This window comes from Gallinula chloropus, assembly GCF_964237585.1.
Source record: "Gallinula chloropus genome assembly, chromosome: 5".
Classification (NCBI taxonomy): Eukaryota; Metazoa; Chordata; class Aves; order Gruiformes; family Rallidae; genus Gallinula; species Gallinula chloropus.
Window position 1 is genome coordinate 51,006,601 of NC_140090.1, and position 25,546 is coordinate 51,032,146.

At 37.6% G+C, this 25,546-nt stretch overlaps 1 protein-coding gene across 3 annotated transcripts in view; it reads left to right on the top strand.

Annotated features, from left to right (window-relative positions):
* Window positions 1-1,682: 1,682 nt before the first annotated feature.
* The window catches only part of CCSER2 (coiled-coil serine rich protein 2), a gene marked incomplete at both ends in the record, with an annotated part of 52,938 nt that continues 29,074 nt past the window's right edge, over window positions 1,683-25,546 (top strand). For all 3 annotated transcript variants that reach the window (XM_084264472.1, XM_084264473.1, XM_084264474.1), the window contains 5 exons: window positions 1,683-3,120; window positions 3,933-4,135; window positions 20,945-21,035; window positions 24,263-24,425; window positions 25,061-25,256. In XM_084264472.1, the coding sequence (XP_084120598.1) occupies window positions 1,683-3,120; window positions 3,933-4,135; window positions 20,945-21,035; window positions 24,263-24,425; window positions 25,061-25,256 (2,091 nt within the window). The remainder of the gene's footprint in view (window positions 3,121-3,932; window positions 4,136-20,944; window positions 21,036-24,262; window positions 24,426-25,060; window positions 25,257-25,546) is intronic.

Below are 25,546 nucleotides of genomic sequence, written 5' to 3' on the forward strand. Positions count from 1 at the left end.
AGAGACATGTCTCTGAGTATGTTTTTCTTTGTAGTTTTTTGATGTAGATCTACTTCTAGAAGTATGCCTCTGGGGCATACTATTAGTCTAAAAAAAACCCAAGGGTGTTGCAGTTTACATTAAGTTAATGCCACTTGATTTTATCTTAAGTATTTCTTAGTGAGGCCTTGCAGGTTAGGGAGTGACTCTAAGGTAATACTTCTTGTGGTTGCACAAGGTATTTTCTGTAGCTTACATAAGTTTAACATTATTTGCTGTGTGGTGATTCCCATAGTGATTGCCAGGGTTAAAAACTTTCATGTTTTTTTTTCCCAGTCCTGGCAGCTGTGTGTAGGTCTGTGAAGAGAGAAACAGACAATAGTTTCAGGGAGTAATATGTGAATGACTGAAATTCTGTGTCTTCACACCGTTTTAAGACCAGCGGGTGGAACTGATGAACACATTAAATTCAAGCTAGCAAAAGCATGATACCTTTTTACAACTGCCTTTAAAAAAGAGAAACCTGGTCTCATAAATACAGAATTTAGCACAAGAGTTAAACTTGTCTTAGGATGCAAAATTGGAACTTGGAAATTTCTCAAGGTCTTATTAACTGAGTTGCAAGTCTTTAATAATAGTTTTAAGACAAGTTATTGGTGGTGTATAGCTGGGCAAAGCAACAGGCTAAGTGCTTCATCACTTAGACATAGTTAGTGTTCCAAATAGTGGGATGGGTATGTAGATGAGTGTGGAAGAAACAGAAAGTAGTACATCAAAGCAAGGAGATCAGAATTGTCAAGTCAAAAATTTGAGCAAAGTTATGGCTGTAAAGCAGATTTGACCTTATGCTATAAAGTGTGATACAAAATTGTGGTAGTTCAACCCTGGCTGGATGCTAGGGACACAAGGATGTGTTCATGCATACAAGGGAATGCAGGAATGCTATAATAATCTTTTTATTGTGCTTTGTAGCTAGAGTTATGTGTTCATGTGTCACCACTGCACAGAAGTAAAACTTCTAAATTCTCTTACTAAGAGTGAGTGGCTTGCAGCTGTTGACTTATACCTCAAGTTTTGTACCTGAATAAGATGACGGTGACCAATGTGGACTACAATTCCCATACAAAGAGGAAAAAAATGTCTTGGAATGTTCATCTCAGATTGGTGAAATCAATAAGATCTGGAGGGGGGAAAAGCTCTGGTGAAGGTGGATAATGAGTGGTTATTTTGTATCTCTTAACATAGACATTGGAGAAAATGGGGGGAAAAAAAGCTTTTGTCAGATTTTACATTACAATTTTTGCAGTTCTGCATTGTTGACCACAGGCTTGTGCTGTCCTGTGTTTGTGGTTTTAAAATATAAAGTCTTCAGTGTGTAAATCTATTTTATAGATCTCAAAAAGGGAAAAAAAAAAAAAGGAGGTGGAGCATTTATCTAGAGAAGCAAAGATGGGAGGGAAATGTGACCTGAGTAACACGTTACTGCCAGATAACTGCCGGTGACAGAAATTTCTCTGGAGTGCAGGACACCTGTAGGGTTAGTTTGTATCCCCACAGTGTAGTGATGCACAGGAATGCAGTAAAGGTATAAATGCCTATAAAGTGAAGGTGTTTAATGTCTGGTCGGTTCAGGTCTAATACTTTTTTTTTTTTTCTTTTCCTTAGATTCAAGCACACTGTAGGACCAATGTACCTAATAGCTCATGGAAGAAAAAACTCAAATCAGGCCATCCTTGGTTTCCAGGCTACCGAAATATGGAACGAAAACTTTAGGAAGTGTCTTGCAACCTATGCCAAATGGGACGGCTGTTGGTTTAGCAGGGAATAATGGTGGCAAAACCTTTGACAAGCACAATGGCACTGTTCGCATGTCTTCCTTTTCTTTCAACTGGAAAAAATCAAATAAATATCAACTTAATGATCAAAATGGGCGAGACGTCAACTCTAAGTATAACTGTAATGAAAAAGTAATTGATTCTGAGAAGTATTCTCAGTCTCAAGGAGCATTGAGTAATGATGTGCTCAGGGTGGGTTTGAACAGTACTGCTTCCGTTGCGTCAAAAGCAGCAAAGCAAACCAATATGTTTGTGTCTTCTACCGAGGAATTAAACCCAAAGTCTTTGTCTGGACTCTCTAGTTCAGCAAAATTCGCCAAAGGTACCCTGTCAGGAAGGACCTCATATTCTGGACTCACTGCTCCAAAATCACATTTAAATGGATTTTATGGAAATAGGCCGGTGGTAGGTTTGCAGAGACCTAGAGCGAATTCCAGTGCCACAAGGACAAGTTCAGGAGAAAGCCTGGCACAGTCCACAGACAACAGCAAGGCTTTTTCCTGTGAGAAAATGGTAAGATCACAAAGTTTTTCACATTCCATTCAGAATTCTTACCTTCCCACTGCATCTTTAACCAGGTCACATTCCTTTAACAAAGCTGTGGATCTTACAAGGCCTTATCATAGTCAAAATCTATCTGCCAGGACATCTCAGAGATCAACTTTGTTGTCAAGAAATGCACGTCAGTTGGATGTACCCAATGGAAACGAACCTGTGAAGTATGGATTTACCAGGCCGTACTCTGGTATGTCGGCTCCTTGTTCAAAGAAGCCGCCGCTGTCAAACGGATCGGGGTCAGCACCTTCGTTTGGATACAGATTAACTCGGCCTTCTCTGCTGAAGCCTACCAGGCAGCCATTTGCTGGCAATATCATCGTGGATGGTAGCAAAAGTACGTCTCCTGACACGTGCATCCTGGAGAACTCTAACATTTCAACTAATATTAATAGAGCGATCGAGAAAAACAGTATTATAGAGAACAGTGCTCACAGAACAGAATCTGATGAGGGCCTGCATGAAAGTACGGGAAAACATGGGTCAAAAGTCATGTGTATGAGCGATGACGGCGATGAAATATCTATATCCTCTTTGTCATCCTCTGAAAAAAATGATTTGAGTGAAGACTTCAGTGATGACTTCATAGATATAGAAGACCCCAACAGAACTATACAAATGGAGCAAAAGGAGAGTTGCCTTCAAGAATTAGAGCACGGGAGTATAACGTCGATAGAGCCATTCACTTCGATCAAGGAAAGTGGAGGATCTTGCTGTAATGCTGATGACTGGCTTGATATAAATGTGTCTGGTAAATACTTTTAGTGTTCTGTTTGAAATGTTAATTACTAAATCAAGGTTCTGTAACTGAAATTGTTTTCTGTAATTTCCCATTACTTGTGAATTGCTTCAGAATAGAACTTGGCTTCATGCTGGCCTATTTATTTTGTTACAGTGTTTTCTCTGCATGGTAGTTACATTTCCCAAGCATGATATTGAAGAGCTGAGGTTTTTTTGGGTTAATGAATGATGCCTCCTTCAAGCACGCTTGTGGTACAGTTGTGGTATTCCTCATATCCTTGCTTTGCCATTTAATTCTCTGGATGTGATCTTATAAGAAAGTTTCTTTCTTCCTTCTACCCTTTGCCTCTACAGAGAACAGCTGTAACTGCTTCTGAGTTGGGGGAATGAAAAAAAAATGCAGTGAAAGAGAGGTTTTTTTTAAAATCCATGTTTTTCAAGTCTTTGAGCTTCTCATGGTATGTGCTTGTTTTAAGAGAAGTTGCAGTTGAAAGATTGGAGCCAAAGGATCTACTTCTGGACCCACCTTCTCATATGTTAAAAAGATACAGAATTGTAGAAAGTAGCTTTCATGCTGGCTGAATCACTACAGTGCAGAAAGCTAGCAAAGATGTAGGTTTGGGAGGATATGTAGTTGTAGCTACTAAATCAGCTTGGACTTTCCCCCTCCAGGATGAGTGAACAGTACTGTAGAATGCTTTCAGGTATTTCTGTTGCAGTACTGTTTCAGAAAAGTTAATACAGGAGTAACACATGTCTCAATATTTATTTTTGCAATCTTGGATTGGTTTTGGAATCTTGACTATTCCCGTTTTCTTTAAGCAGCGGATGACAACACGGAAAGCACGAAGCACACTGCTGAGAGCATGACTTCTCCAGAGATGAATTACAGAGCTGGGTCCTCTTTTGAGCTGTCTCCATCTGACAGCTCTGATGGCACCTATATGTGGGATGAAGAAGGGTTGGAGCCTATTGGAAGTGTCCATCCTTGTGGAAGTTACGAATCTTCAGAAATGAACAGCATAGTATGTATTTATTTGCATAACTTGCATAATTACAGTGTTGCTTAACTATATGTTAAAAATAGAATTAATGTATTTTTTTTAACCTGATAACTGTTTCATCTTTCCTCTGTAGTTGATAGTTTTTTGAAACTTCTTGTTTAGAATCTGTTTCTGGATGGGTGGCCTTGATAAGGATGTTCACATCCCATGCCCTGCTTCCCAAGTTCAGACAGAACAGGTGCTTCCTTATGTTGTCCAATGGTTGTGCTCACAAACAATAAAGGAAGTAGGTTAAGTATTTCCTACCAATCTCTAAACCTTGGAGTGAGGAAAGAAAGAAAATAGCTGTTGCTTACCTGACTTCTGCCATCATCTGGACCTTTTTGAACTGAAGCTCGTGATATCTGGGTTTATTCAAGCATAGAATCTTTAAGGGTAGACATCTGACTGTAGCTCACTGTAGTGGGATTCTTTGTACGTCTCAAACACGATACACAAGATGCATAACAACCTTTTTGCTGTTGAGAGGCTTAGAACTGATCTGCAAGAAATGTTGGGTTTGAAGAATGAATGGAGGGTTGCTGTGGTGCTGTGACCCTCCGGCTGGGACCCAACCCCCCAGTCAACTTGGGGATTTTGGTGGGCATGAGGAAGACACTATCTGTCCTTCCTTGCTTTTCACAGTTCATATTCCTTTATCTAAACAGATAACTACTTGCTTGGAATTAAGCAACTTGGACTTTATTAACATGCTAACAATCAGAACCACTAAAAAAAAAAGCATTTGCTATAATCAGTGTGTCTTGCTTTGCGTGTTTCAGGTGTGTTGGACACTGACACCACTGCAGTGTAGATACTGGTTTGGGACTTGGACTTGATTTGTGGCACCTACTTGGACTATGATTTGTGATTTTAGTAGGGTTGTCTGCTGTAGCCCAAGAGCAGGAGATTTTTCCTGAGAAGTGGGCATAGTTATGTAACTGTATTTTTCTGTACATACAAATTCCTGATACATTTTCAGCTGCTTGTATGGTCTGCTTTCTCTTGCAAATTATGATGTTGGGATGCAGTGCTTCAGAGAGTTTAGAAATGGTAGTTAACTTTTCATGGTAATTGTGGCCAACTTGGAAAAGCAGTTTGAAACTTGTCCAATATGGGTTTTGTAGCTTTAATGATGTTTATAGGGGACAAAACAGTTTTATGGAGGCCTCCGCAAAAACAAACACCCTTTTGCTCAGACACATGCATGCACGTGACAGGAGAAAGGGAACTTGTAAAACTTTGTCCTTATTTAATTTTAAACACACAGCACACATAAAAACTATCTGTAGCTTCTCAAACGAATGACACTGCTTTCCATAGACCTAGGCTTTTGCCATGTGACCTCCATGCATTAATTTGTGCATGTGTAGGTATTGATAGTCAATCCATATTCTGGTTGACAGAAGCTGTTGTAAGCCTTGTGGACCAGAGGTACATTGGAAGCTGTTGATATTTGTATTCACTATTTTGTTTTATTTCTTCCTTTTTTGAAAGTAAACAGCTTTTAGTGAGGGCTTCAAAATGGAGGAATGAACTTACTAGCTTTTCAGGAAGAGGAGAAAGGAGGAGGCTATAAGTAAGACTTCCTGTTGAAAGGAGAAAGTCATGTGTTTTCCCCACATCTTGATTTTTATCCTGTTAGTGCTGTTCCAGAGTTAGACTGTATACTGTGCTGTGAATTTTTATCTTAAATGAGAGAAATGTCAATAATACATGGTTTATTTGAGGGGAAATTGTAGCTCTGAAATATTTGTTCAATTGCCTTCCTGGGGTGTGGTTTTGTTTATTTTTTTTCCCCTTCCTTGTTTGTTTTGGTATAAACCATGATCTTTTTGATTTCTTCAGTCTAAGAATTAAACACTAGCTGATTTTAATATGAAGATGCAGAGGGATTTCTGGTATTTTTTCCCCATTATTCCTGCAGAATTACATTCTTGGGCAGGTGAATGTAAGCTTTTGCTTATGTTTTCCCTTTTTCTTTGCAGGCAAAGAATATAGAGACAGGTTTGAAAAAAAACCCAAAAAACAAAACCAAACCGAAACCTACCAGTCCTCCAACAAACCAAAACACTAAGGACCTTGAGAATAATTACTGTGATTAGTCAGCATATCAGATGTTTTGGTTGCTGAGATATATGTGATCAGATAATGGAGTTTCTATCCTCTAGTGTGGTGAGGGAAAAGCAGTTAATACCTGTATGTCAAAATCCAGTCGGTAAGAGTTAGATTTAAGTATCTGGAGTGCTTGAGCTAATGCCAGCCTGACTGCCCCTTGGAGTTAATATTGCCAGGGAAACGCCTAAAGCAAGTAGCTGCTTCTGGAGTTTCTGTGGCATCAGGCTGGGGTGAGTAGAAAGAATGTAGCCAAATAACAATTTGGGTAATTATATGATGACTAATTGGTAGTGTTTAGTGAAAAATCCACTGTCTTACATTTCTCTCCTCCAGTTGAATTGTCAGTCTTTTAAGATGTATCATCCTTAGTATCAACAAATAAGAAATGCTTTTTCTAATGTTTTCTATAGATTGCAGTGCAGATCTTAATGGATAACTTCAGAATAGTGTTTTGACTTGCTGACTACACAATCTCTTCGGGTTGGGGAGGTGGGGGATAAGTGGGTACCTTTGCTACTCTCAGTAGAAATTGGTTTTAAGGACATGGGGGGGCATGAAGTGTTTTGTTCTTTTAAGAACAGTCCTGTTCTTCACTGAGCCAACAGCAATGGAGAAAATATGTAATCATGTGTTGGAGCCTTACAAATTATGCATGTCTAAATAACATCTGATGAGATGATGCCATGGGGGCTTAGTTGCACTGAGACAGACATGGGATTTTTTGAGACCTTGAGAGGATGAAAATATTGTTATTCTCTAATTGTGTGACAGAAAATAACTTACTCCACTATCCCTACTTGTGCTTCATTTACTGTTTTGAAAGCAGCAGATCAATTGGTTAACACTTTAAGAACTGAACTCCCTTCAAGCTTCCAAACATTCATTTCCCTGGTATTCCTTATAGTCCTTTCAACAACTAGTCTTTGCTGAAGTACCAAATAACAGGTGCTGTTTCATATGAGAAGAATGACGTTATTAGCAACACAGACAATATTTGTCTATGTGTATCCTCACTTAATCTTTAGCTGTACTGTTTCTTCATGGCCCATATTTCAGCTACCTACTTTACACCTAGCTGCTTTACTGCTTGATGGCACAAAGCTGCTCAACGTTGTGAGCTACAGCTTCTGCTGTGCTTGCTTTGGAGGGCTGGTGGTTGTTTTGTTTGGTTTTTCTTTTTTTTTTTTAATAAAGGCTATTATCAATTCTCTTGCTAACTTAGCTAACCAAGCGAAGGGTTATAAGTAAAATGTATCTTCATTTCACTGAGCAAGTAGCTGTAAAAGCAGCTTACTGTAGAGTCATAGGGGGACCTCAAAGCCCATCCAGTTCTACCAGCCTGTCATGGGCAGGGACACCTTCCACCAGCCCAGGTTGCCCAAGCCCCATCCAACCTGGCCTTGAACCCTGCCAGCAGTCCAGGGGCAGCCACAGCTTCTCGGGTACCCTGTGCGAGGACCTTACCACCCTCAAAGGGAAGAATTCCTTCCTAATAATTCTAAATACTAATATTATTCTAAATAAATATTATAAATATTATTCTAAATTTATTCTAAATAAATATCAATATTAATATTATTCTAAATGTAAATTTATCTGCTTTTAGTTTAAAGCCCTTCCCCTTTGTGCTGTCACTGCGTTCCGTGCTAAATGGTCTCATTCCATCTTTACTGTAGTTGCTGTTTAGGTACTAGAAGACGCCTTCAGGATTAGGTTAGAATTATTTAAAAACACAAAAGCCTTGCCAACAAAATTCAGTTAGGTAGCAGTAAGGAAACAAAAAACTCCACCACAAACCTTGTGCCACCAGACAACAACCCTTAATGTGGATCTACACATTTGTTGTGTGTTTGGGTTTGAAACTTGCTCATGATTGTAGTGTCACTGATATCATCAAACAGAAAAACCCCATAATCACTTACAAAGCCAAGGTGAAACCAAGATTTTTAAGAGTTCTTAGTTCTTATGGATGAATTCTGCTTCACTGAAGGGAGTGTTAGTATTTTACTTGTGCCTCTTCAGTGAGCAGATGTGAGGGTTAGCATTCCCTCAGAAGTCTGGTTGCTACATGTCTGAAGGATAGAATGTCTCTTCTCTACAATGATCTTTGAAATACCTGCTTAGGACTGAATCACTTCAGAGTGCAGGAAAAAGTGTGGTTTGCTTTTTTTCTTCTTGGAATGAGAACTCAGGCTGTAGCCTGTGATACTGACTTGTACTCTTCCTTTCATTATTTTTGTCTGCTTAATACACAGGTAAGCCATGTAGCCTAAAACGTGTATGAACTGCAGTCTCCCTGCTCCTGTGTTTAACTGATACTGAAGCCCTCTCTTCTCAAGGTTTTTGCCATGCCGTTCTCTTCTGTCCATTGTATTAAGCAGACACATGAGGAACATAAGTTTTAGTATGTGTTTGCTCAGAGTGACGCTTTGAATGTTGTTGGAAGGGGGAAATTCTTATTTATATTAAGGATAGGATAGATAATACAGTTGTTATCATGTAGTATTGTTCTGAGGTATGTGCTTTTTTCAAGATGCTATGATATTCTGGTGCGTAATAGTCTGCAAGAAGTAGTTAAACTGATGTTAGCTTTAGCTTCCTTCCTGAACACACTAGAGAAAAAAGCTGTGGTGTTTTGTGTTTTTTTTATTTTTGGATTTCATTTGGGCAAGTAGATTTAGACAGGAAATTATCACCTGATAGTACAGGGACCACCCGTGACATCGAAACACTATCTTAGTAAAACACAAAAGAGATCAAGTCCTCTGACCCCTTTTTCATGTGTGTTCTAATGACAATGTGTTTGTGTTCATTTTTTACTGAAATAAAACAAGCCAGTATTTTGGATGTGCATATAGTAGGCATCAATCTAACTGTAAGGACATAAGATTATGGAATAATAATTGAAATCCGTCTTGAAGAGACAGATGGGTTTTAGCTGCTTTACTGAGAATTTAATTGCTCTTGGGATGAAATCTGGATTTTGTTGGAATGAATTTGTTTTGTCATTTATTGACACGTGGCCAGAATTTTAACTGAAGTGTGAAATAGTTAATGTTTTTATCTTCTTTCTTCAAAAGGTAACTTTTGAAAAATTGCAGAATTTTTTGTTTTGTTGTGTTCTTTTCCTTCTGTGCTGGGAACTCAGAAAAGAACAATTCTGAAGTAGTTGCTGAGGTGGGGCAGAATGTTGTCTGGTTTGAGAGGCGTAGATACAGTGAGATAATCTGAAATATGCTGTGCTTAGCATAAGCTTGCTAAAATAGCATTGTTTAGTTCAGTCACTAGTTTCTTACTGTGATTTAGTTATTCACAGGGAATTTAATGTTAATTACCTTAATTTTTTTAGTAATTAGCTTCTCAAAATTACTTTATATTGAACTTGAAATAGCCATTTTCATTTCTCAAGTGAGCAATTTATTATGTGAATTCTGACTTGTAATGTGTGTATTTCCAATACATAAACTTCTCTGAAGTGTTCTAGGTGTTGGCTTCTACCCACCTTCCGTCCCGTAGCTGTACATTTGGGTTTGGGGGTTTAGTGCCAAAGCCACAGTTCTTGTTCTATGAGAAGCTGAGCTTTTTAAATTTTGGACTTGTTACAACTGTCATAAATACAAGTGCAAGTAAGCTTAAGATGATGTAAAAGTGTGGAACAAAACAGCTTCTCAGATATATAAGGATTGCTTTTAAAGTAACATTTGGTGGACTTCAATGAAGTGTGATTTGCTTAGAGGTTACACTGATTAAACCAGTCATTTGTCTGGCTTGGTTCATTTTTATTTTGATGGAACTATGTCAGATTGTGATAGAAGTACTTAAATTGTTCTGGTAATAGTGCAATGCTAATTCCAAACAGGTAAATACCAAGTCTCCATACTGTGCTGGCAACACTGTATAACAACTGGAAGCATTTTCAGTACAAAGTCTGTCTGACTTGATAGCAAGGACACAATTTTAGTAGTATAATGGAAATGAGTCAGGTTCTTATAAAGTTTTTGTAAGAAGCAGCAGTTGATTTATTGAGACATTCAGTACAGAGTACTCAGAATATCTTGTGCTTCATTTTCATCCATTTAACAGGGTGTAGTGAAACAGTGTGTATCTTTCCTAAACACAAAATTTTCTCCTTTTATTTCTTTTTGTTATAATGTTATAAAAAGTAGAGCCTTGAAATGAGCCCTTCAGGTGGAAGGTAGTTGCAAGAAGCACACATGAAGCAGCTTCCATTTAAGCTAGGTGAAATCTGAATCAGTTTTTTGGCCTTAAGACTTTAAGATGCTGGAGGTTAATGTAAAAAGTTAAAATAACTGCTCTGATCTACAATCTGTATTGTGATATGAAAGGGTGTGTATATATATAATTTTTGCAACAAAGACTCATAAGTTTATATAGACTTTCATGGTATCTTTACATAACTCATTACTAAACCCCCTTGATTTCTGACTTCTGGGGTTTTTTCCTTCCTTTTGACTTCTGGGGGTTCTGCCTCCCAGTTTGTGCATTTACTTTTCTGTCTGCAAGTTGACAGTGAAATCCTCCATTAGTGAAGATGTTCCAGGCAGGAAAGACTTGCATGACACTCAGCCTTTTTTTTTTTTTTTTTTTATTTCCTTAGACAGAATAAAGCAGATACTTTTGTTCACCCATAGATTAGGTGTGCTTGCTGTTAGGTAGAAAGTGATCTATGAGTGAAGAAATCCCAACTGTTGATCAGCCACGCTTTGTGACCTTGAGTCAGTCTTATGGAGTCTGTCTTATTTGCCTACTTTTAGAGCAATGGATGAAATAAAAACAAACAGTATACTTCCTATATTTGTGGTTCAGTAAGAACAATAAAGATCTTTGGCAAAAGAAGGACAGCATTAAAAAGACACTTGCGGTTTTTTGGCAGTCTATACTCAGATCAACAGTGTTGACTAATCACATTTCCTCCTTTGTTAAAATGAGATATGTGTCCTTTGGCTAACGAAACATGAAGCTAACACAGAGGACTAATTGCATTCTGTATTCCTCTGATGCTTCCTTGAAGTAGTTTGTGCATTTCAGTTTGGCTCTTCCATAAGAAGGGTCTCAATTTGTTCTGTGGTTGAAACCAAGGGATGGTTTCAACTCAGCCAGTGCCATTCAAACTAGAGTTGTTTATGTTATTAATAAATAGTCTTCTAATTTTTTTAAGGTTAGATTTTTTTTTAAATAATACTACTATTCTACAGAATTTGGTACAGTGAAATCTACTTATGTGACTGGGTGCCCAGCCGTGTAAATGCTGATAGTACTTTAGTGAAGTAACAAGGTTGAAAGGAGGGAAAAGACACCATTCTTGTGGTATATTTAAATAAATACTATATATTATACTTAATAAATATTTAAGTATAATGGCTCTACCTGTGTAGAGTAATTTGGATTTTGAAGCAGCTGGTCCTTTTTTGGCACTGAAGGTGCTGCGTAACAAGCTTGTGAGACCCCAGATGTTTGTTGTATTAGAATTCATGAGCATGTCAGAGTATCTTATGGATGTCTGTGTGGAAGAGCTTTTGTTTTACTGTTTTCTAAAACAAAAAAGTGTTTCAAACTTCCTGCTCAGAAATGCAATGATTCTGAGATGAGAAACTAATACAGGTACCAGCCTTGAAAGGTACTTCTCATTTTGCAGGCATTGGTGTGCCACTTACCTGGAGCTGGTGTTGCTGGTAGCCTCTGTTTAAGCTGATAAGGTCATATGCAAGTTCCGTGCTGTTTTATCCTGACATCTTCACACGATGGTCCAGAATCTGACGCAACTGAGGCTGACTCATTTGACTCATGATGTTCTAATTGTGTAGTTTTTATTAGGTGGCTATCATTGCTTCCACTTTTCCGGTGTTACGAGTATAGAAATCTGGCATTTGTCTTTTAAATCAGTTTCTAAAAAAGCTTTCAGTTATGCCTAAAAGTTTATATTTGGAAAGCTGTTAGACTGCTTGTTTCTGACTGCAGAGCCTCAAAGATCAGTGTCACCTTTCTGCATTTCATCTCCGTTACAAACAGATGATAGTGTTGGACAGATTAAACTAGTGGGAGAGCATCCTTGATCAACGTGTCCACGGTTAAGCTTTTAGTAGAAAACTGCAACTGCTTTGTAAAACTGAGTCTGTGCTAGCAGTGGCCTTCATGCAGAACTAAGGGTACAGACTTGTTAGCAGGGTTCTTCCACCATTCTTTCGGCTGAGTTTGTTGGCAGACGGTTTTCTGCTCATGGCAGAGAAATGTTATGAAACTAGAGACTCTGATTTTAGAGTTGCTGCTTTCAGAGTGAAAATAACCACCTCCTACCCACCACTGCTCTAGTCTTCAACTTCAGAGCTTAACTATTGCAGCAATGGGAGAGAGTGAAAAACTGAATTACTTTAATGAGATGGCGTTTCTGTCTTGTGTGATGTATCTGTCCCTGCTGTCAAATATTATTAAGAGGTTATACGACTGTATTACAGTGCACAAACCTCTTGTGATGTTGGGTTGAGAGGCATGACACTTCATGAGCAAGCTTTTATGGCAAATTACCTTTTTTCCTTTGGGATTAGAAAGCATCTATGCCTCTGAGTGCTGCTTGGTTCAGAACTGACACAGTAAATCTTCTCATGCTGTTTTGGCTGGTAAAATCAAGTCAGGCAACTTCACTCATACTCCTGTATTTCATTTGTGCTAGCTGGCAGTGACAGCTTCAAATTTCTATGGTGGAGAGAGGGAGAGTGAACTAATGTGGTGTTGTGTGAAACATGAGAATAAAAACTGATAGAAATTAGCACTTCTTTTCTTTTATAAGCTTGCAAGTGATGCTTCCCGTATGAGCCGGTACCTGTATATCCAGTGTTACATTTCAGTGTTTACAGTGTGAGTTTACAGTTATTTTAAAAGAGCTTTTTAAACAGTAAAACTGAGATACAAACCTAACCCATCTAACTGGGTTTCTGAGCATTTTACAAATGTCTAAGTGGTTTTAATCAAGTTTAGCACACAGTTCCCTTTCACTTCTCCTTATTACCTAAAATTGAGCCCTTATAGAAACATTGTGTTGAATCTTCTGCATCACCTTCTGTTGCAAAGCATCCAAAATTTAGGGGAGAGACAGTGTCTTGTATGTGTTGGGGTCAATTGCTTTTGTTGCACTTGCAGTGTTGGTCCCTCTGGATGAAATGTGTGTGTTCAGTTTCAATTTCACTGACTGTAGCATTTTAAAGTAAGGGAGGCGTTTTAACTTCTTTTCAAGAACACTTGAAGGTGCGTTCAGGTCATATTGATAACAGTTGCAATCTGATATCACCTTCTAACTCTGTCATCTACCTTCAGACTACAAATTTAGTAATTTACAAGTTTTCCACTGGTGAGATGCTTTTGAGTAAACAGTTTTGGTGCTGCTGTTGTCTTGGTTCACCTGCTCTGTTGAAATGTATCTGGATAGAGAGATTATACTTTTGCAGCAGTGTAATGGAGTGACACGATGTGTTCTTATTAGCAGTTATTAGTCAAAATAAAATTACTTGAAAATACTTAAGAGGTGTTGAGGGTTTTGTTTTTAATTAGAAAAGTATAAGGGGGGTTGAACTAGAAAATGTCTAAAGGTTTCTTCCAACCTTACGTGTTCTATGATTTAATATAGGTTGAATATAAGAATAGAAACCATGAATGCTGTTTAACAAGTTGCCTTCATACTGCCCCCAAAATCTAGTAAGGGTAAAATGAAAACTTACTGCACAGAGGAAATTTAATTGATGTCCTGATAAGAGCTCTGCCTGTGGGGTTCCTCTGAATTTTGAGGTTCTAGCTTGGTTCCTTTCTCAGCTGGGAGCTATTTGAAGCCTCCCTGTTTTCCTTTAAGCTGTACCTCACACAGTCAGTGAGAATCATTCACAATTATTTTTGCCAGTTAGGGAGTATCTGTAGCAATTACATATTGCTTCACAGTGTAACATGCTCGGTTACTTGTTGTCAGACACTAGTAGTGCTGAACTTTTGGTATCAGCAGGCTTTTTCTGAGAACAGACTGGAAACTGTGAGTAGACAGGACTGCATTTCCTCAGTCCCTGCTACTTCTGTGTTACTCTCTATGCTTATTGCTGATGTCTTTCTGTTGTTGTGCTTGACAGCAAAGTGAAAACTTTCTACTTAATGGCATCTGCCTATTTAAAAAACAAAAATACCTTGGGAAATGTTCTTAAATTTTGCTGCAATTTCTTTCTTGTAGGTTCATTACCGGAGGCTAGATGGCAGTCAAGGAATGTTTTTGTGGCTGCAGGATCTAACTTGCTCTCTGTGTTTGGAAAGGGCCCTTGCTTATGAATTGGTGAAGTCTCAACAGAATGGTTAATATTTCAGATTTTCTTTTTTCTCTCCATCACTCTTTAAATATCAGGTTTCCTACATGGTCTGACGTCTGATTTAATTAATTTAAAAAAAAACGCAGCAAGCATAGATGCTTCTTGTGATAGAGCAGGTAATAACATTAATTCTGAACTTCTTTCAGAAAACCTAAGTAGAACATAAATTGCCTCTGTAGAATGTTTTCAAGAGTAGTAAATGTTTATTTAAGACTGTTATATATAACAGGTAAAAGTAAAATATCTTGGTTTTTCAGAACAAACTTCTTGTTACATTTGTTGTCATGGCAACCTTCGGTTACAGAGCATGAACAGAATGATGAAATACTTTCTTGGATGTTGGGTTTAATCACCTTTAATGTGACTTGCAACATACAGCATTTGCAGTACCTCTCTTCCTAGCCTGCTTGTGTTACTCCTCAGATTTCTGCCCTTTCTCTTCACTGGGTGGTTTTCTCTGTTGGGAGTTTTTGTGGTGGGTTTTTCCTCCTCAGCCCAGTAGTACAATGCCCGTGTTCCTGTGTCTTTATCTCCTCTCTCTGTTGTCTGCTTCCACTTAACTGTGCTATTCAGCTCTTATTTAATGTCGCCTTTTTGGAGACTTGTATTGAATTCCCCTTTCTTTCTTTATCTCATCTATAGCTATCTGGGGTGCTGTCAAACGCTGAAAATAGCATTGAAAAAGACCCTGGAAGTCTCTGTCTTCGCTGTTGGCAGCTTTGAATGGTATTTGACTTTTACAGTTGCTCTGTAGCCGCCCTCCAGCTGACTGATTTACCCAGTCTCTTGAGTGTTTGTTTTTAAAAGGCACTTCCTTTTTTCATTCTTCAAGTACCTGAAATGATACTTTGTTACTGTCTGTATTACTCTCAAACTCTTTACTTCCCTTGTGGTTTTTGGACAGGTTCTTTGTCCTTCTCTTGTTTTACTCATGCTTTTCTTGTTGTTGCCACTTTTCTTTTTTTGGTAGCCATTTTTCATCCCCTTTTTTCCTCCCTCTCTATATATATATTAATGGAAAATCCAAAATCTTTAATCTTTAGCATCTTGTCAGAAGAGATGCGGTATATGCAACTGCATAAAAAACAAGTGTGAAAGTATCTCTATGTCAAATGTCATGCATCGGAAGCTGCTAGTTTTTCTGAGCATAACATAGCTAGGTTTTATTTGCAAAAGAATGTTGGAAATAAGAAACAGTACCCTTTTATCATATCACAAGACTTATTATGTTCTTTGTGGCCTGAATTAATTTCAGTGATTTTTTTCAAGTGTATGTTTATGGGAATCTTCATATTTTGCATTGATGCTTTCGGTCAATGAAATTCAGATCATGGAGGAATGATTGCAAAGGCTTTAGCTCTCCTTTTCTGTTACACTTTTGATTTATCACAGCTAAACTCCCCAGTTTAGACACAAAAAGAAGCATATCAGGCAGGCTGGGTTTTGAGAGTAGGTGCTTTTTGAGGCTCCAAAGGAGACATATACCTGGTTTTATCTTCATAAAATAAGCTTGAAAGCTGCTTGTCATTTTGCAGGGATTTTTCTTTTGTCTAGAAGTAGTGTCCAGTCAATCCATTTCTACTTGTTTTTGTAGTCTTGGTGCTTGTTTTAACACTTCGCCGTAGTTAGTGAATCCTGGAAGCTGGGTATCTTGTAGCTGGCCTCTTGTTGAGCTCTATCTTTGCCCCTTGATACAGCAATAGGACTTCATTGTGCGGTTGGCCCGCTATCAAGGCTGTATTGTGATGTTGTTCTTAACTTCAGAAATAATGAAGTAGAAGAAGCTTTGCTGAAAAAGAGCATTGTTTTTTGTTAGTAAGTGATAGGGCAGGAAATTTCTGAAAATGTGTTTGTTGCAGAAAAATACAAGTGATGATCCAGTGCGCGGCCATAGTCCTGTTCTAAAGTCTTCTCTTGGGCATTACACATGTCTTCAGTTGTCCCTCATTACAGGGATCATTCTGTCCTTTAGATACTACAAGCACGAAGACACCCACTGCTGGGTGAATCAATTGATTTGCTGGCTTGAAATAATCAGGTACTTCTTGGAGCCTTCACCACTGGATTAGAAATTGAGCTTCCTATTCCAGTGTCAGCCCCTACACCCTGTATTTTAAAAGGGCTTTGTTGGGGTTTTTTTGGGTTAGTTGGATTTTTTTTTTTGGATTTACTTGGATTACTCTTTCTCTTGTGTGGTATTAGGTGAAATCAATGTTGATATATTTGTGGTAATATATTAATTGCCATAACATCAGACTCATATTAAACAATGCCATGGCTTCATTGCCACATTAACTTAGACAGCAAACGTTTTATTTTAATAGGCTGTCTTTGGTAGCAGGGAAAGGATGAGGGTGACATCTGACCTTTTGTCTTTTGATGTGTTTTTTTAATGGCATGTCACAAGGACACATGCTCTGATATGTTATTTCAGTAGCTTCGAAGCTTGTTATCCATGCCCAAATTTGGGCCAAACTGAAGTCTCAATTTCAGAGTAGTCTCAGAGAAATGTAAATGCCAATGTTTCTTCCAGTATTTGTGCTTGCAAGATCTTTTCAACGTAAAAAAAAAAGTTTTGATGTGGACAAATGACTTCGTTTTATTTTTTAAAATTTTCTGGGAAACTATTTACTCTCCTATTAAAAGTTGGGAGTCAGCTTGAGGTAGATGAAGAAAAATTGAGCCTAAAATTTGGCTGTAAATAACAACAACATTAATAATAAGTACAGCACCTTTAACTAGTGAGAGTTATAAAGTAATCTTGATTTTATAGTGGTTGTTGCTGATTATCTGTATAATGAATTTTCATCCCAAGGAGCACAGAGTGATGCTGAAGAGTAACTAGCTGCAAGTCTGAAGTCCGATTGTAACCTACAGATGGTTTGTTGGTAGAAAGAGATTAAAGTATAAGTAAAGAAATGGAATGTGCTATGATGTGCTGTCATTCAGCAGTGACATGTGATTACTGCTCGGTTATTAAGTAAAGAACTCTGAAAATATATACTGGGAAGAGCCTAGCATATTTACCTTTCATAATGCCCAACCAGATAAAACAGTGAAGTTTTTACTAAATTAGCTTTCTTTAATGTCATATAAAGCTTCTGTAAATGTATTGTCAGTAACCTGGGAAAGTATTATGAGACTGCTAACATCAAAACTAGGCATGGCAGACTGGTATTTATATACTGGTACTGTAGATGACACATGATCTTTGGCTGCCCAATTTTGAGCTTGTAGATGTGCTTTCCATAATTCCATTTTTCTCCCCAAAGTGCTCATACTTATCCTTTAATATCGTTATTGAGGTTTTTAAGGAGTTGTAATAATTTGTATTAAATGATCCACGTGATTTGCTTGTGTGGTCTTTTTTTGAGCAAGAAAGTAAAAGATCAAAGAAATTGTGCAAACAGGCTTTAAAAATCAGGATGTAGAGCAAATGAAACCAAAGAAATTTGTATGTATTCAATTTAAGTAATCACTATGGAATACTTTAATTGCCTGTGAGCTTTTTATTTCTCTTTTTGGCTTCAGAAGTGCATGATTATTATTGGAAGCAAGACCTAACTACTCACTGCATCAGTAACAAAAACGATTCATTATTTTCCTTTAATGGCCTACTTTCTAAAGGTAGTGAATGTGGGCTGAGGTTTTGAGTTGTGGAGAAACAAGAAACATTATTCCTAGTATTCACCAAGGGTTTGTGATTACTTCAATGCAGTTGCTTTTCAAACAAGATAGCGCCTTTTAATATGCATTGTGCTTTTCACCTATACAAATAAAATAGGTTTCTTCTCTTACTGTAACTTTTAGTAATTGCAAAAGCCTGTAGTATTCTGTAGGGTTGGAGCTGATGTGCTTTTGAAGAATTTATTTCCTGTTGTGCTTGTGCTCTGCTTGGAATCACTCCATGATAATTGTTGTTAGGCACACGTTATTAGCGCTACTGCCATGTAGTTAGCTTCAGTTCATTATACAGTAGAAATAACAGCAATGGAAGCCTATAAATACAGGTTTTATATGTGCTAATGTGTTGATCAAGCCTGCACTTCATCCTATAGCTGTTTCAAGATGGCATTGCTGACATCTGCTGTTGTGTTTCCCGGATAGGTGACATTGGGAAAGAGTCCCAGTGAGTTCCCGACTGGCCCAGCCATTACAAAGACCTCATGTTCGTAGTAGCGTTCCCCAGCGCGGCGTTGCCTCAGTGTGGCGCAGGAATGTATAATTGGGGAAGCATAATGAAATGTGCTGGTGACAGAAAAGTATGTTTGGCATCTCAAATGCTGACCTCTGACATCATTAGACTTCTGAAGTTCTGATACAAGAGTCGCTAAGTGGCTTTTTTAGGCTTGTTACTTAACACTCTGCCATACTGCATTTTTATGTTGGGCTTTTTCAATGCTTTTTCACAGCAATGACAGACGTTTACAACTTTCTTACATGTTTGTGGCTGCTGTTTGTAATTTGTTTGTCGCAGTCATTAAGGTTCCTGCGGTAGAGGAAAAGAATGTTTGTTCATACTAATTTGGAACATCAAAGCATAGCAAAGAAACAATTTGTCAACTAACAAACCAAAGCTGCCCCTCAAACACCCACGTTTTGCAGAACATTATAAGAAAAATACATGTTTGTGAAAAATCTTTTAGTTACTAGAAAATATGAATTAATGGAAGCAAAAAAGTAAAGATATAGAGGCAATTTGTTCTCCCAGATATTAAATCCGTGTTTCCTTTAAATGGCTTCCATTTTTCTGTGATGCTTTCCCATAGTTGATTTTATTATTAATCACAGTGCCCTGATATGTAGTTTTTTTTTTTTCTTGTAAATAACTAGAAAACTATATGTAAATAAAATAACTTGGGTATGAGTTTGAAATATAACAAAAACCAGCTGTCTCTGTCTCAAGTTCAATTTTCTCTCACTAAAAAAAAAGTATCTTAAGATATACTTGTGTCTTTCTACTGTTTGTGATAAAATACAGCAGTCCTTTGTAAACACTGTGGGAAGACTGCTGAAGAACAGTTGGAGCAGCAGTTTAGACAAATGCCTGTTGATGTTCTTCCTTTTTGCCTATACATCTCTGACAAAGCAAACGTAACAAATGGCACCCTGCGAAGGGATAACTTTCCAAGTGAATGTGGTTTTGTAGTGTATTCATAGTCTGTATGCAAGTATTCACATAGGTGTTGAGCAGTCACTTGAATATCCAGTGAGAAATCATTAATAAAACACTTAATTTCCTTAGTATTTGGTAAATTTTTCATTACTGGTCCCATGACTCATCTCTTAGGTGTAAACCTAAGAAAAATCTGTGTTTCTTCTATTAGGGAAGAGGCATATGTGAGTTGCCAGAGTCTGATCTTGGGCCTCAAAGCTAAGGCTTTTATCTGTGGTATATAGGAAAAATAGAGCTCGGGAGTTAGAGCTCTATAAGCATTAACAGTTTCCTCAGACTACTTTGTTATCCGGTGGCATTATGCATTTAGCTTTCTCTGAGTACTGGAGTAAAATGGAGCCTTGGTTCTCTGATCAAGTGTTGCACTTCGGTATATGATGCGTGGTGCCAGCAGCATCTGGGTGCTCAATAAGCTGAATATTCTTGCGGCCTGGACCTCTTGAGTTTTTCCTACTGTTGGTATTTCTCAAGGAAGTTTCTGTCTCTTATACACTCTCTTGAGTTGCCCACGCTACAGTCCTCCTTCCTTCATGGACCTGACTGAACAGATATGTATAATTCCATTTTGTGCTAATGTTTTATTGTGGTTTTCTTGTACTGTTGGCACACCCATGCAACATGACAGCTTCTTAGTCCCTTTAGAAACAGCTTTATATGAACCACAACCTTAAAGACAAAAAGCAGCAGTGATAACAGTTCTGTTGGCTCAAAAAGTTAAGGTACCATAGCTTGCCCCCTTCTTCCTTGCAGTGCAGTGAAGGCTAAAATAAAGTGATTTAACATCTTTGTGAAGAAAAGCTGTCTTTGACTTATAAGTGAGCAAAGCAATTTAGTTTTAAAATGCTCTGACTTTTAATGAGTAGAAAAATCTTTGGAGTATTCCACAAGCATACGGCAGAAAAAGGTTTTAATCCATCTTGGTTTCATCTAGCATTGTTATTGTATCATAATACTGGAGATTCTATCATAATACTAGAGATGTGATGGTGGCTGTTTATATAGATGGTCTCAAGTAAGGTTGATCTTGGCCTCTGAAGAAAGGAGGCTGCTGGTAACAGTGCATTGTGTAGGATGCAAATGTGACAAAGCTTTGCTTTTCCTGTCAGTTGGGTAAATGAAATGTCACCCTTTTTCTTGCAGGATATCTTGAATAATCTTGACTCATGTGATCTTGAAGATGATGATCTCATGCTTGATGTGGACCTGCCTGAGGACCCTCCTCATGAGAGAGGTTAGTAAATCAGACCAGAATACTTTTGTGAAACTGGACTGTGGGCTTCACAGATTTTTGAGTTGCACTGTTCTGACTGTTGGTTTAATAAGCTAATGCATTCTACAAATTGTTTTGTTGTTAAGTAGCAACTCTCTCTGTTTTGACTGTAGGAAGTGTGGTATTTCTGTTCCTCCAAATACAACTCTAGTATTAGAATAATTTTGAAGTCAGAAATTTCTGCCTTTATATAGATACAACCTTGTTGCACAGTTTCTTTAAATTGCTTTAACAGAATAAATTTCAAGTTTATAAGTTGGTCCTTCAGTCTCATGCTTCAGCTGTATTTAAAAATGTTCCAAGAGCATTTTTTCAGCTTTGGTGAATGACAATGTGAATTCAAAAATTTTTTTTAGGTAAATTATTGTGGTGTTCTACAAAATTATAGTATCTCCTAATGTATTTTGTACAATTCAGGGTAGCAGAAAACTGAAGATTTAAGATGCGTTTTTTCAAGAGGTCTTTCATCTGCTTTTGTTGTCAGTGAGGATGCTGGTAAACTTTTCACAGGGAGGGTAGTGGTACCTAGATGCAAATAAAATAATAAAAATCCAGACTAGAATGACCTAGGTAAGAGAAGTTATCATGATTCTTTCTCAAATTCCCGTCTGGAAAAGTTTGAGGCGTTTCCTTTTGGTCATTGCTGATCTACTCATAAGAATTGTCACGGTCATGTGAATATGGGTGTTCAGTACTTCATTTCCAAGCTTGCTGGAGGTTAGTGTATTGTCAGATGAACAGAAACCTTGGGTGTGGAGCTCTCTAGTGCCCTGTACGAACAGGCACTGAAAGAGAAAGGGCTTTACTTAGCTGGTATACTGTTCAGCTGCTTGCTGATGTTTGGGGAAAAGTCAGGTTTTTTTGAGAGTACCTTCACCTTCTTTGGGTGAAGTATCTTGTGTGTATGTTAGATATGAAGCCAGATGAAGAGTAAATAAATACCTAGTCTTCCATCTACCACATGGTTGGCGTGTCATGTTTCATCACTGTGCACTTATCTAAGTGTGGTACTTACTATTAAATCTCAGAAGTTTTTGAAAGTGCTTGTGTGAAAGGCACTTACTGATGATAGTGCTGACAGTCAGCTTTTCAGCCCCAATAGGTGCAGAATTTTTATTTTTCACTTTTTAAATTTTCTAGGATGCACAGCAATCCAAGCCTAGCAGGTATCCTCTCAATGAGGGTAACTCCAGTGTTTCCCAACAGAACTAAGAAACAGTTTAAAGGGTAGATCAATTTCTTATAAGTTTGCCTGTTTATAAAACATAGTCTGCATCAGTAATTCCATTTCAAATTATTAAGTTAAAAACTGTAAAATATATGCATTCTAAAGATTATTATTTGCCACAAACCCATAAAAAGTTAATGTTTGCTGTTTAATCTAGATGCAAATGAAGTATGATTTTTTTTAATTCACTGCTTGCTTAATTGCATCAATATAATAAACTTAAATCTACTTTCACTTCTACAGCTAAGTGTCAATAATGTTTGTGTAGCGGGAATGTGTTTTGTGGCAATCTGCTGTGTAAGTTGCTGATTCAGGAGGAGAAACTTACTGTTTGAGATCAATATTAGATAATTGCTGCTGGTTTTGCCATTTTTTTAGAAATTAGGTTTCCATATAAAATTAATATGTCATAAACTGGGTGTGTCTTCTATAATCACTTCTTACCTTAAAATCCCTGAATTTTTAGCAAAGAGCATCTGAAAAGAAAAATTCAAAAGCTACCTCCAGGCTTTCCCCAAAGCAAACATGACCACCTGTAAAACCCAAATTTGTTCTTTCTTAATATCCACGTGTCTTTACTCAGTTGCACTTTCCACAGCTGAAAAACATCATAATAAAATTACTTACAAACTTACTGAGGGCTTATTTTGAATACACCTACTAGAATGTTTGTGTTACTGTAGAAAGATGCTTCTAAAGGAAAATGAATCTTCTGTTAGTTTAGGTGAACAGGTTTTTTCATCACGTAGTTTTTTGTTACTGAGCTAGGCAATAAAAAGTGGGTTGCAGAGATAAGAACTTGTAGTTAAATATTATTATACACTTTTTGCTGAGACTTTTTTTGTAGTTACGTGTGACTTCACTGATGTCAGCCTCTTAAGACTTTCCAGGTCTACAGAAACTCTGTAGTTTCACTTTGGAGTCTGGGATGCCGCTTGGACACTATTTATAGAAACAGTTCTAGCTCAACAAGTATGCAGTGAGTGAGGATGGCAGTTTTAAATCACAGGGTAAAACTGGGCTCCCTTCCCAACAACACGCAGGCTGGGAACTAAGCAGGAAGGAAGGCCTGTTTATGAGCGTCTTATGCGCAACGATGTCTGAGTAGGCAGCCGAATAAAACAATGCTCTCTTGTGTAGAGCTGTTCTCCTAGGGAAGGACTGACAATGTGAGGAAAAGCTCCTTGGGTAAGTGAAGGAGAAATTACGATGGCAGAATAGCAGTTTATGACTTCTGTTTTGCTGTTTCTGCATGGGTAGCAGTTGTTCTGGCTTTGTTTCTGAGGGTTTACAAGCTGTTGCCAAATTTAGCAGTTGTTCCCTTAAGAAGTTGGTGGAATCTGCTTTGCTTTGTAGAAGTTAGAGTTTTAAAGAGATTATTTTATTTGCGTGTTTGAAATCATGCTTCTTGTCCAGGTAAACAAAGAGTAGATGTGTGTCCAGTTGAAAAAAATAAACAGGATTAATAGGCTGACACGTGTGTGCTAAATATATTTATATTTTAATTAATGGAACTTTTTTGTGTGGAATGAAGTACTGGGCTTTTTCTAAAACGCCCAGTTTTTCTCTGTTTGTGTGCTACTTGAACTTCTTGAAGGCCTAACAACATTGTTATTAAGTAAGAAAGGAAATTGTTTCTTTTAGATATTTTGTTTTCTTCCCTGGTAGCTCTAGCTCCTCCTAATGATTTTCTACTTAAACGGAAAATACTGTTAAAGCTCAATTCTGTAGTTCTTGCTACAGGTTACTCTTTATTCTTGTAACAAGTCCATGTGCTAGTAAAAATGTGGTATTATGAAGTCTGCTTGACAGTTCTAAAATGTGTAACTTTTTGAATCAGTTTAAAGAAGAATAAAGCCTTGTAGATTTTTACACTGCATTTGTTGTCAGCACGTAGCAAGTATTTTATTTACAAGGTCTTAGGAACAAATATAATTTTATTTTTTTGTGCTCTGTGTAGAGGAATGTGAAAATATGAGCCGTTATGATCGACCAGACAGAAATACTAGGCAACATCAGGAAGGATTCTGGAAAAGAGCACCACAGCAGCGATGGAATACACAGGACCACTATCACCTTGGCCATACTGATCACTATATTCATGGTAAAAATGACTTGAACAGGTAAAGGACTTGTCTCTTTTGTCCCAAACAATTAAAATGCTGTGGTGAGAAATCCCTTTTGGCACTGAAGGGTCTGAGGTGATACTGAGTGTGAGACAGTTTCAGAATAGCTATATGTCTATAAATAGCACTTCTGAGTGGGAACTTCACTGAGATTTGTAACAAAATTTTTCAAAACTGTCACTTTTTTTTTATCCAAATACTTGTTACTTGTGTTTATATGATACTATAAATGCTTGACTGAATTACCATGTGTGTTCCATGAAAAACATTACATTGTCTGATTACTTGCATTTTGTAAGTTTGGACAGCTTTATTTCTTACATTTAGTTTTAAAATTAATTACTAACCCTGTAATTGTTATAGGTTAGCTTGAAGGACAGGTTTATAGAAATCCTGATGAGCAAACTGGTTTTAGGGTATTGTTGTTTGTCTGCAAGAGTTTTATGCGAATCGGAAGGAATGCCTAGCATTTAAGTGAAAGAGCATTGACATTTTCAGGCTTAATGTGGCACACAGCAGAAAAGCAATATGTGAATACAGTCCTTGTTACATAACACTTTATTAACTAAATGCTCTCTAGCTGTAGTTTGGCATCATTGTTGTTTTTTTGTGTGGGTTTTGTTTTTTTTTAGGGGATCAAACTTCCTTGAGTCTCCTGTTGGTCACTTTGAAAGCTATGGAGCACCAAATTTTTACCAGGCTCCTAAACAGCTGGTGGGCTTACCGGAGAATATTGTGATGCTTGATGAAATGACCCTTCGGCACATGGTCCAAGACTGCACAGCTGTAAAAACTCAGTTATTGAAACTGAAGAGGTTATTGCACCAGGTGAGCTGTATAAATGGAACAAAAGCAGTAAAAATTATTGGAGAGTGAGCCTAGATGGACTAATACTCTGTTTGGCCTTATTAGGCTGTTGTTGTTTCCTCTGTACATTGAATTACAGTGTTCAAGAAAACGTGGATATTTTTATTGCTATTTCAAGTAGTATTTTTCTGCTTTCTCAGCACTTTACTGACTGCAAAAAAAATTAAATACTGTTGTTTTCCTTCTCTAAGGAGATAGTGCTAAATTAAAAAAAAAGTGAATGTGAAGACAAACTTTTATTTAATAAGATC